At 41.6% G+C, this 13,089-nt stretch overlaps 1 protein-coding gene across 1 annotated transcript; it reads left to right on the forward strand.

Moving 5' to 3' along the window:
- The first annotated feature begins 1,492 nt into the window (after window positions 1-1,492).
- On the forward strand, window positions 1,493-12,797 carry LOC149304017 (vomeronasal type-2 receptor 26-like). Its single transcript, XM_089479984.1, has 5 exons — window positions 1,493-1,782; window positions 3,256-4,116; window positions 6,029-6,256; window positions 9,429-9,555; window positions 11,865-12,797. The coding sequence occupies exons 1-5, from the start codon at window positions 1,495-1,497 to the stop codon at window positions 12,764-12,766; spliced, it is 2,406 nt and encodes an 801-aa protein (XP_089336110.1). The 5' UTR covers window positions 1,493-1,494; the 3' UTR covers window positions 12,767-12,797.
- Window positions 12,798-13,089: the final 292 nt, after the last annotated feature.

The raw sequence follows: 13,089 nt of genomic DNA on the forward strand, positions 1-13,089 counted from the left end.
CATTACCTTTCTGGTTTTGCATCTTCTGCAGAAGAAACCAGTCAAACCAGGTTTTGCTAGACAGAGGAACTAGATTGACAATGTGGAAAGAGTTTGGTTATCTAAATTTAAGACTGTCTTGGAAGATCACAGGGTTTGTGATCTTGGTATTAGTGTTTCCATCCATAGTGCTCAGCAAGAATCCACGCATACAGTGTTCTGTCAGAGAACCTGTTGCTATACAGCATCAATATTATCAGTTGGGGGATGTCATTATTGCTGGGATTATGTCTCAGGTGTACATCTTTGTAAATACAATGTTTGAAATTCATCCATCTCAAGAACTTTCTGATTATCCTCTGTAAGTAGGTGAGATTTTCATTATATCATACATTTTTATTGAAAGCATTTTTCTATCTGCCTGTAAATGCACAATGATGAGTCTGGGAAAAATATTATATATATATATATATATATATTCATTTCAAGTGTTGATACCCCCCCCTTCAGCTACAAAGGCTCTCAGAGCGGTTTGCACATTGCTAATTGGACAGTCTCCTGCCATTAGGTTTACAATCTAAAAAGAGTCTCCTTTTCTCTGAAACCCAAAATACGCCAAAACCCAAGCCTTTTATCATGGTAAATCAGACAGTGACACCTGTTGGGCTGTATTTGCAGTACTGAGGCAGAAAGTATCATACATCCAAGGCTAATTTTTCACATTCCTATAATAAATGGAGTCTAATTATTCATTTTCAGTGTGAGTGGCTTCTTAAGGGTTTATTTATTGGCTACTTAAGGGTTTCTTTTCAAATAAATGGCCTGTTGTAACATAACCTATTATATAGTCAATATGACCATTTTGTTAGTAATAAAGCTTTTTTTTTTTAAAGACATTAGGATATATTATCAATATATTGGGTGAACATTGTAATCAAGACATGGATCTGACTCTTAACCTTATATTTAGTTTGTACAGCACATATACTCCGTTCATTATATATATAAAGATCATAAAACACTCTGTTTGGATGAGCCTTCAGTCGATTTGACCTGAAGTATATTTTGAGGGTTGAGAGCTGTCATCCTAGGTTTCTTCTTCCAGAATCCTACAGCAGAAGAAATAGAATAAAAAGATAATAGAACAATAGATTTGAAGGGACGCTCATGAACTTAGATCAGCCTCCAAACCATGCTACATGGCAGGAGCTTACAAGTTAGAGTTACACTATCTCAGCTCTCATGAAAAAGATTTGGTTTTGCAGTATTTTAGATTTCAGAATATTGGATAAAGGAGTCTCAATCTCGGTGTGTGTGTGTGTGTGTGTGTGTGTGTGTGTGTGTGTGTATTCCTCCCTCTCCCTTTCCTGCTTCTTTCCACAGACTGAAACACATACACACAATGAATGCTGAAGTTAACTGAACTAGAACAAATGCTCTGATTTGAAGCATAGAAACACTCACATAGCATGGAAGATAAACATTTACATTGCAAATATTGCTCCTTACAGGGTGATGACACAACTCTATCAGCACATCATGGCCTTGGTGTTTGCTGTAAAGGAGGCCAATGAAAACCAGCAGCTCTTGCCCAATGTTACTCTGGGTTTCCACATCTATAACAACGAGTTCAGTGAACGTGGGGCCCATCTTGCTACAATGGAACTTTTGTTTAGACGGCACAAAGTCACTGTCAACTACAAATGTGATGTTGAGAACCTTCCCATAGCAGTGATTGCAGGTCCTAACAATAACCTTTGTCTTGACATGGCCACCACTCTGTCTATATACAAGATGTCACAAGTAAGATGTGTTTCACAAAGCATGGGGAGATTAACAAGCCATTAAGGCCTGGACTATATGCTATAAGGTTGTAGGTTCACAATGGGAATTTTTGGGGTACTTAAATAAAACATTCCTGAAGTTATGGGTTTGGTCTTGCCTTTTTTATGATTCAGTTATGTAAATTTGCTGTTAACGTACTACCTTTTTTATTTTAAGATATTACCCTTAACAGAAATAAAAACAATATACGATCATCTTATTTTTACTATTGGGATTGTCTGATAGAGGAACAGCATCTTCAGAAGTACATTCATTTGGATTAGGACGATTCTTCCTAAAAATGATTTTTCCATATTCCCCCCAATTTTCTAAATTCTATTTGAATGCCTTCCATGTTTGATTTTATTTGTTCTGAAAAAGATCGCAGTTCTTCTTTGTGATGTTCACACCTAGATATTTCACATTGTTTACTACTTTATATACTGTTATTATTTATAGATGTTTTTCTTCTTGTTTAGTCATGTTTTTTCTTAATATTATTGTCTTTAATAACTTTGAAACCCGATATTGTTGCAATTTTTAATTTTAATTCTTATTCATTCCATTGTTAAAATCACATATTATGCCTTACATCACACACCAACAGACAAAGATAGCATAAAAAGCAATATTAACAGTAACTTAGAAATTCCATAACATATTATATTCTCTTTCCAACCATTCCTAAAAATTCAAATCAAGTTCAAACTTAGTTAGGTTGACTTCTTTGTCTTATCTGTAGGAGTAATTTCTTCTTAATTTTAATGACTTTGCTTTGCTTTCTTAAATCAATCTCTATCTTGTAAAGTGATATTATATATAATTACATAGAAGGATAATCTATAAATAATATGCATTGTATGTGTGTGTATAATTTCTTTTTGTTAACGCCATTGTATTGTTGCACATTTTTAAGTAGTTTTAATAAGTGTGTCATGCTATCATGTAGATTCTCTAAAGTAATCACCAGGTCATCTGCAAATGCTCTATTCATTGATGGGATTTGGAAATCCAACAATATCTGGAGAGCCAGAGTTCCTCACCCTAACACAAAGTCAATTTGCTAGTGTATTTTAAGAAGTGCAGCATTACATTCTTACATTTTTTTTTTACATTAATACAAATAAAAGCAACATCCCATCATTCTCAAACAGTAGCCCTTGGTATCTGCTGGGATTTCGTTCCAGGACCAAAAATCCAAAATTCATGGATATTCCAGTCCCATTAAAAATAGTAAGATGGTGTCACTTATATAAAATGGCACAATCAAGGCTTGCTGTTTTTACAATATTTTCAAAACATGGACGTTTGAATCCATGGATTAAAAAATCCATGTATATGAAAGGCTAATGGTGCAATATTTGATTAGCAGCTCTTGGTTGAAGTTTCAATTGGTGTTCAGGTTTGATATCACTTCAGTTCCTCTCTGTTTCCTGTTTATTTTCTAATTAGCTCATCTTTGGATCTTCCCCTGTGGCAAAATATCATGACCAAGGTCTTTTCTTCCACCGTATGTTCCCAGATAGAGCTTATCAGCATGAGGGAATTCTCCAGTTACTCTTGCATTTCAACTGGATATGGATTGGGGTGCTTTCTGAGAGAGATGACTATGGAGAGAGATTTGTGCAAAATGTTCTTCCCATATTTACTCAGAAAGGTATTTGTTTTCATTTCATAGCAAGATTTCCTACCCTTACATTTTCTGGTGAATTCAGTGTATTGATAAAGGAAAGTAGTGAAACAATCCAGGTTGTTATGGGAAGTACTGCCAATGTGTTAGTTATACATGGTGAAATTCATGCTATTCTGGCAATAAGGATGATGCAAAGCACTGCAGAAGGAGGGGATGAACCATTGCAAATCACCACAAAAGTGTGGATTATGACAGCCCAGGTGGAGTTCACATCATTTTTCTTACAAAGAAACTGGGGGATAGATTACCTTCACGGGGCTATATCCTTTGCAGTTCATTCAAAGGAACTTTTAGGATTCAAAAGCTTTCTTCAGACAAGAAACCCAGTCTCAGAAAAAGAAGACAAGTTTCTGAGGGCTTTCTGGGAAGATGCATTTAACTGTATTTTGCCTGATCCTTCATTAGACGTGAAACATGGAAAATTCTGCACTGGGAAGGAAAAGCTAGAGAGTCTTCCTGTGTCTGTTTTTGAAATGACAGTGACCGGGCATAGCTATACCATCTACAATGCTATCTATGCAGTGGCGCATGCTTTGCAAACCATGTATTCATCCAAATTGAAACACAGAGCAATGGTGGATGGTGCAAGAGCGGAACGTTGGAATATACACCCATGGCAGGTAATCTGACTAATGCAGAAGAGTTTGCTTTATATACAGTTATAATAAGGGGGCCTTTCCTATGTCAAGAGGTGTCTACAGCCGCCTCTGCACTGCAGACACAATGTAGTTTGACACAACTTTAATTGTCATGGCTCCATTATATTGCATCCTGGGATCTGCAGATTGGTGGGCCACCATAGCTCTCTAACACAGAAGACTAAATATCTCCCAAAATTACAAATTGCAGAATTCCACACCATGGTTGTTAAAGCAATATCAAACTGCATTAATATGTAGTGCAGATTCAGCCTATGTGAAACCTGAAATATGGGCCTCTAACTGATACACTGCCTGCTATTTCTTCCACTTTACAGCTATTTGAGAGTGTTCTGATGGCACTGGAGTGAAAGCACACTTGCTTCTTTTGATCATTAGTGATAATGGTGATGATTGTCTTTTGTGCATATTTAAATTGTTTTGATGAATGATGGCATGCAGTTGTTTTGCATTTGACATATAGTTAGCTACCACACAGATCAGATCAGTACTCCTCTAGAAATGAACACTCAATATACTGTCCACAAAGTTTTTAAAATGCCAGAATGCAGCTGGAGATGTACATAGAATCATAGAATCATAGAGTTGGAAGAGACTGCAAGGACCATCCAGTACAATCCCCTGTCATGCAGGAAATCTCAATCAAAGCATCCCCATTGACAGATGGCCATCCAGCCTCTGTTTAAAGACCTCTAAGGAAGGAGTCTCCATTACACTCTGAGGGAGTTTGTTGTTGTTTGTTACATCTATGTAAGTGTGCTACAGGAGATAGAATTGAGCAGTTTTAAAACAGCCATATAAACAAGGGACTGCCATGACATTACTGCATAGGGGAGCCAGGGAAAGTTACCATTAAACTTTGGGACTGAGTTGCACCAGGACTAGTGTGTAAGGAGAGCCAAAATACAATGGCACTAATGTAAATTGTACACTTTGTGGCCATTAAGACACCAGTTCATAAGTACTGAGATACACTGGTAAAGCCTGATGTACATCAGGACACTGGTAAGAGGTATTTTGGGAAGACAAAGGCATTTTTGCTTGGTACAAATCACACAAAAAATGTCCTTCTTTCTGATGCCTTGCATTCCATTCATTACTATAATAGACCTTTTGATTAATGTGTGAAACCCATCAACAGGGTTCCAACCTTGCTGCCTTTCTATATCTGCCTTCATGAAGTTTTGCTCCTCATGGAGTCATATGGTGTGAGCAGATGTGATTCTGTTCCTTCCCTGCTAACCCCCTTCATCTCGTAGTGATCACAGCCACCAATACCTTCTCAAACCGGCAGCTCTGTGTATATTCACAAAGGTGCTAGCATCAGGGATGTGTTGGCAGCTGAGATTGCTTGTCCCTCCGATTCCTCCAAAACCATTGTAGGTGAATGCATATGCAGCAGCCCCATACTTCCCAAGGGAGAGGGGAGAAAGTGATCCCATCTACCAACATCTTCCTGAATACAGATAGCTGATCTATGCCCATTCAACCAACAGCCAGCTTTTGAGTGGAGGAGTGATTGTTGTGACAGCTTCTTGTTCTCACCTCCATTCCTCCCAAAAGGCAATGGTTGGCAGTGCAGAAAACAGATCATGCAACCATAGATCACCCAAATGCTATCATGGGAGAAAGGGTGATAAGAAATTAGGCCAAACTGTTATGCCTCCATTCTTAAACTAGTGGGATTTTGATGGGAGAACAGGCTGGTGTGATAATGTCCTTAGTTTCTCTGCTGCATAGCTAAGGTATAAGAAGAGTTATGCACCATAAACTGTGATGGGAAATCACAGCCATTAGAAATCAGTGTGAAACATTATCACTTTGAGACATCTCTCTATGCACCTCTCCATCAATTCCTACCCTCCTCATTTAGCTCCACCAATTTTTGAGAAGCGTTTCATTCAACAATAGCGTTGGGGAAGAAGTTTCCTTTGACCAAAATGGGGAATTACTCACAGGATTTGATATTCTCAACTGGGTCACATTCCCCAATCAGTCTTTTGTTAGAAGAAAAGTTGGTAAAGTGGACCCTCAGGCTCCTATGGACAAGAAGTTCACCATTCAAGAGGATGCCATTGTGTGGCCCAACTTCTTCAATCAGGTAAATTTACTTTCCTACTGAATCCTGGTATTTCTCCTGCATTCAAGGATATTCTTCAGATATTGAAACGTGTCTGTCCAGGTCAGATTAGATGTGAGGCAGGGAAATGACTTCAGGGTACACAGTAACAACAATACCTTTTTATTATTATTATTACTATTTTAAAAAACAGCATATACATAGAAAAACATTACATAGACAAAGATTCATATCTATTCTAAACACCATTCTTAAACATATATTGATCTAAAATCTATAAAACAAACATTGGTGTGGTACAGACTGTCAAAAAGTGGTGTACCAGCGCCAGTATTAGGGTTAGGGAGCATGCACCATGTACACGCTCCCTAACCCTAATATGTGCCATCGGCACGTATTAGACAGGGCACCGCCATTATGACATCATGGCTGCGCTCCACAACGGAGCTCCTTTTTGTGCACATCTCATTCCTGCAGCCATCAAACAGCTGCGGGAATGGCGCCAGGGGAAAGAGGCCAAGCAGCCCCTTTGTCCTCTGGCTGTGGCTGTTGGGGTGTCCTGGGGCATGAAGGCCCAAGGACACCCCTTTTCCAGGCCATGGGGAAGCTGCATTTTAAAAAAAAACAACAACACACACACACACGTCAGCTTGGAGCCACGGGGGCTGCTGGTGAGGCTGCTTTGGCTCCAACCCAGCAAGAAAAGGGACGGCTCCGGACCACCCCTTTTCTGCCATCTGTACCCTGCATAGAAAGACTTCCTTTCCTTACTGTCGATATAGGTGTTGAAAAAATAAAAACTTGTTCAAAATTACTGTATATACTTGTGTATAAGTTGACCTCATGTATAAGTCTAGGTGGGCTTTGGGGGCCAACATGATGGATTTTAATATGACCCATGGATAAGTCGAGGGTGCATTCACTGTCCCTCTACTCCACTTGCCTCTTGGTACTCCTTTCAGTGGCTGCTGCCCCTGAGCCATCCCTGCTGCTCTTCTTGCCTTTTGGTGCTATGTGAGGGCAAGCGCCAAAGAGTCATCTCTGCTGCCATTCCCACTTCTCCCTCTCCAATGCCTCTCCCTTGGGGCTCTCTAACTCAAAGGGTTGCTCAGATTTGTTTGTTCCTTTGTATATTTTGGAGAGCAAAGAATTCAACAGAGGCTCCTTTCCCCCTCCCTTTCAGTTTGGGCTCTCTAGCAAGTGTTAAGTTTCTGCCCCTTTAAGAACAGAGTGTAGTGATTCCCAAACTCTACTCGTCCAGGTTTTTGGACTTCAACTCCCAGAAGCCTCATCCCTCTTAACTAAAAGCCTGGGATCCTGGGAGCAGAAATCCGAAACCCCTGGAAGGCCAGAGTTTGGGAACCACTGAACTAAACAGCAAGCTGGCTTCTCCCAGCCATAGCTGTGGCCAGTGTTAGGTTTTTTCCCCTTTAAAAAGCAAGCAAATTAACATCCCTGCCTTCCTTTTGTCCAGGGAGAAAGGCTGCCTTCCCTCCCTCCCCGCCGCTTGCCTGAATCGCCAGTGCTCCTGCAACTATGGAGGCTTCCTTCCTTCCTTCCTTCCTTCCTTCCTTCCTTCCTTCCCTCGCTTGCTCCATGAGAGCAAACATCCTCCTCTGTCCCTTTGGGCTCTGCAGCATGAGGAGCCAGGATTAGCAGTTTCTTCCCCTTTAAAAACATGAGCAGAGATCCCTTCCCCTTTTCCCCGAGAGAAGCCTCGCTTACCTGCAAGCCCAGTGGCTGGGAGATTTCCCCAGATTGTCTGCTTCAGGAAAGGAAAGGGAGCAGAGGAAACACTCACTGGAGCCACTCAAGCATCAGGAAAAGAAAATCTCTTTTTGAACCGTATATACCCGTATATAAGTCTACCCAAGATTTTGGGATCAATTTTTGGGCATAATTTTTTTTTATTTATAGACGAGTATATACGGTAAGTGACCTTCTTATATTTGTATTAAACTCATCTTAAATGATTCATACTTTCGAGTCCAACATTTCCATCTAAACTTTCTATCCTGTTTTCTTTTACCTCTCACATTCTATTTTAAGTTTGTTAAGGATGACCTTTTCGACTCCTTTTCATGGTTCCACACGTTATTACATAAAGCTCTGTTCTGTTCAGTTTTCTCTCCAGGTTCTCCCCAGAACCAGTTAATTTCTCAGTTGTCCAAAACTTGATGTCCTTTTCTGTATGTTTATATTGTAGAAAATGCTGGACCATAGGTGCAGTGGTTCTGCCATTTCTTATACAGCTCTTGTGTTCAAAGATCCTCATTTTTACTTTCCTAGTGGCCATTCCAACATTCCTTGTTTTACAGGGACATTGGATTGCATATATAACAAACTTTGTATCATAAGTATACATATCATTCAAAGAATGGGTTTTATTATTAACAGGATGGACAAATGTGTGGTTTTAACACAATTTCTACAAATACTACATTTATAACATGCATAATTCCCTTTAGTTTTTCTTAACATAGAACTTGACTGAGCTTTCTGCACATTGCATTTCCTGTGTACCAGGATATCCTTTAGATTTTTTTGAATGTTTACACACAAATAAAGTTTTTTTCTGAGCAACCAGGAATGTCTTGAAGTGAATCCCAATATTTAAGAACAGCTGTCTGAATGAATCTTATATTTCTATTGAATGTTACAGGTATTAACATTTTAGATTGTTTTTATTTCTTAGGTTTATTCTGGATGATACTATTTCTATCCATTTTTCTTATTCTAAAGTAAGCTTGTTTCAGTCTCCTTTTTGGGATATCCTCTAATTGCAAACTGCTCAATCAAAATTTTAATTTGTCTATCAAATTCAGTTAGACATGAGTAATTTAAAAATAAAAAAAATTATAGCAGTTTAAGAGAGAATCTTGTCCAAGAGATTTCTGTGCAATATATGAAAAGTCCACCAACCTCCAAGGTTCGCTGTTCTACTTTTTTACTTAATCTCCAAGGCATGATTTATCCCTTCTTAGTTTCTCTTTACACACATTGGCTACTTAGTTGGTAGGCTAAATTTCTTACTCTAAATCAATTGGTGGCTATTGGAAAAATGCAATGTATGAAAATAAGACTTTTAGCCCATTCTAGAACGAAGCTATCTTTAAGTGTATATTACTTTAGAAACTAAGATTCTGATTTCTAGAAGACTCCTCCTCTCCCTCTCCTTTCTTTTAATGGACAGACACTACCCCTCTCTCAATGCAATGACAAATGTTGGTTGGGCTTTAGGAAAACAAAGAAGGAAGGGAAGCCATTTTGCTGCTACAATTGCATTCAATGCCCAGAGAGGAAGATTTCAAACCAGACCGGTAGGAAAGTTACTATTCTATATTTATCAGCTGTATCAGCCATCATATGAACATCTCAGAAACTTGATTCTCTAATATTATAAATGTTTCAATTTGTTGAAAAATGGCTAATATGAAAATGCTCTCAGGTGATTACAAGTAAGCTAGAATAGCTTGTATTTACAAGTAGGATCCCTGCTGGTGCAGTGGTTAAATGCCTGTACTGCAGCTACTCACTCACACACGGCAAGGTTGCAAGTTCAATGGCAGCCAAGGGCTCAAGCTCAACTCAGGCTTTCTTCCTTCTCAGGGTGCTAAAAGGAGTACCCAGCTTGTTGAGGGCAATTAGTTTACACATTGTAAACTGCTTAGGGAGTGCTTACATGCACTGATAAGTGGTATAGAAGTGTACTTGCTATTGCTAAGCTTTTTCAGATTTTGTGAATAACAATTAGTACCATGATTTTGTGGTTAGGTGGGGAGTTAAACCCCATCTAAGCCATTGATTTTTAAAATGCTGTCTCACTAGATATGTTATTAAACCATGCGTGCATCAGAAAAAATGAGAAGTTAACTTCTGCCAGTTATGTCCAGGTCTGTTCTAAATATACCAATAACATGAACACAGACTGTTTGGGTTGCCTTGTTAAAGAAAGAAAGGAGCAGGTAGACTGTGACCTTATTGTTCTTCCTCATAGCCAAGGTGTCCTTATTGCAAGTTGTAGCAATGTGCAAGTGCTTTGACTTCTGCATTGGCTAGCAGTCTCTTTGTAGAACCACTTCAATGAGCTGGTTTTAACCTTTCAATTTCTAAAGGATTTTGCAGCAGCCTATATGTTGGAGTTCAACTCCCAGACATCCCATAAACAAATCTACTGATGATCTACACTGTAAAAATAATGCAGTTTGACACCACTTTAAGTGCTGTGGTTCCATTCTACAGGATCCTGGTACAGTGGATCCTTGTTATATGCGGGGGATCCATTCCGGACCCCCCCCCCCCCGCGTATAGCAAAATCCGCGTATGCTCAAGTCCCATTTGTTCCAATGGCAGCGCGCGTGCACGCGCGCCGCCATTGGAACAAAAGTTCCTTCTCCTTCCCCTGCCTCGCTTCCCTCCTCCCTTCCCTCCCTGCCTCCCTCCCTTCCCTTCCCCTTACTTACCTTTCGTTGCAGCGGCTTGGCCTCTGCCGCCGCCGCTGCAAGGGAAGTCGGGTGGCAGAGGCGGCGGTGGAGGCCAAGCCTCGGCTTCCTTGCCAGCGCTGCCACCGTGAAAGGGTACGATGGCGGTGCTGGAGGCCTCTTGGCCCCCAACAGCACCGCCACCGGGCCTTTCCTGTGGCAGCGGGGAGGAAACAGAGCTGCCGCGCTGGAGGCCTTCAAGGCCTCCCGCACCGGCATCCAGCCTCCTCCACCGCAGAAGGGCCGGATACCGGTACTGGAGGCCAAGAGCGCCCCAGCACCGACACCCGCCCCTTCCGCGGCACTGAGGGGGCCGGGGGCCGATGCCAGAGGCCTTGAAGGCCTCTGGTGCTGCTTCCCTCCGCTCCTCCTCTTCGCTTTTCTTTGCGAAGAGGAGGCGCGGAGGGAAGCAACGCCAGAGGCCTTCAAGGCCTCCGGCACCGTCACCCGGCCTCCGCGGCCACGGAAGGGCCAGGTATCAGTGCTGGGGCCTCCTGGCTCCAGCACCGGTATCCGGCCCTTCCGTGGCAGAGGAGGCCAGATGCCAGCGCGGGAGGCCTTGAAGGCCTCCAGCGCGGCAGCCCTGCTTCCTCCCCGCCGCCACAGGAAAGGCCCGGTGGCGGTTCTGTTGGGGGCCAAGAGGCCTCCAGCACCACCATCGTACCCTTTCACGGTGGCAGCGCCGGCGAGGAAGCCGAGGCTTGGCCTCCACCACCGCTGCTGCCACCCGACTTCCCTTGCAGCGGCGGTGGCGAAGGCCAAGCCGCTGTGATGAAAGGTAAGTAAGGGGAAGGGAAGGGAGGGAGGGAGGGAAGGGAGGAGGGAAGCGAGGCAGGGGAGGGAGGAGAAGGAAATTGTCCCCAATGGCGGCGCGCGTGCACGCACGCCGCCATTGGGGACAATTTCCCGATTTGCCATCCACGGATGCTCAAATCCGCAGATGGCAAATCCGCGTATAAGGAGGACCAACTGTATTTGTAGTTCTACAAAGTCTTCTGACAAATAGGACTAGTGCCTCATGATACTACAAATTCCAGGATCCTGTAGGATGGAGCCATGGTATTTAATGGTTTGTCAAACAGCACTATTTCTACTGTTTAGAAACACTCAGACTTTTCCCAGATAGAATGATTTCTTTTGTTTTTCAGACATGGATGACTGTTTTGAGTGCCCTGGACATCAATATACAAATGAGGAAAAGGATGAATGTCTCCCAAAAGGAATCACTTTCTTGTCTTTTGGAGAGCCTTTAGGGATCATTTTGGCCACTTTTGCTCTCAGCTTTTCTTTCCTCACAGTCATAATTCTTGGGATCTTCATAAGGTACAAGGATACTCCCATTGTCAAAGCCAACAACAAGAAACTCACCTACATTCTCCTGATCTCTCTCCTTATGTCCTTCCTTTGTACTTTGCTATTCATTGGCCAGCCTGGAAAAATCACATGCCTCCTTCAACAAACTGCTTTTGGCATGATCTTCTCAGTGGCTCTTTCTTGCATATTGGCCAAAACCATCACAGTCATTCTCGCATTCACAGCCACCAAACCAGGATCCAGGATAAGGAAATGGACGGGGAAAAGACTGGCATCTTCTATTGTTCTTTCTTGCTCCCTTATTCAAGCCACAATTAGTACTATATGGCTGACAACCTCTCCTCCGTTCCCAGACTTTGACATGTACTCAGTGGCTGAAAATATTTTACTCAAGTGTCATGAAGGCTCAAGTGCTATGTTTTACTCTGCCTTGGGTTTCATGGGTTTCCTAGCCGTGATCAGTTTAACGGTGGCCTTCTTTGCCAGGAAGTTACCAGACAGTTTTAACGAAGCCAAGTTTATTACCTTCAGCATGTTGGTCTTTTGCAGTGTTTGGCTGTGCTTCATCCCAACGTACCTGAGTTCTAAGGGGAAAAACATGTTGGCTGTGGAGATTTTCTCTATCTTGGCTTCCAGCTTTGGTTTACTGAGCTTTATCTTTTTACCAAAATGCTACATTATTTTGCTGAAGCCTGAGTTGAACAACAAGGAGCAGCTAATAAAAAGAAAGAACTAAAGTAGTCACCTAGCTTTCAAATTAGTTTTTTTTTAATGTGTCTTCAAGTTATTTCAAATTTAGTAACCTCTAGAATTATCAGTTACATTGAGGAAATTGGCCAGTGAGTCACTGGAATGATTGGCTTTTAATCTGAATGGAAAGAAGACCCTATCTAAAACCCACTAATTGGTTTGCATGATTCCTCTCTCTGTGCAGACATTTTCCTGAAATAAAGTGCAATGCCAAAAAATAATCCAGAAGGAAGTGAGATATTTTCTGTGGGGAACTGGCATGGGGACCTAATCTAAGTCAGGGACCTTGAAACTGAAATGGGAACCCAA

Source organism: Sceloporus occidentalis, unplaced genomic scaffold, assembly GCF_023333645.1.
Source record: "Sceloporus occidentalis isolate IW3139 unplaced genomic scaffold, rSceOcc1.0.p SCAF_14, whole genome shotgun sequence".
In the NCBI taxonomy this organism is placed as follows: domain Eukaryota; kingdom Metazoa; phylum Chordata; class Lepidosauria; order Squamata; family Phrynosomatidae; genus Sceloporus; species Sceloporus occidentalis.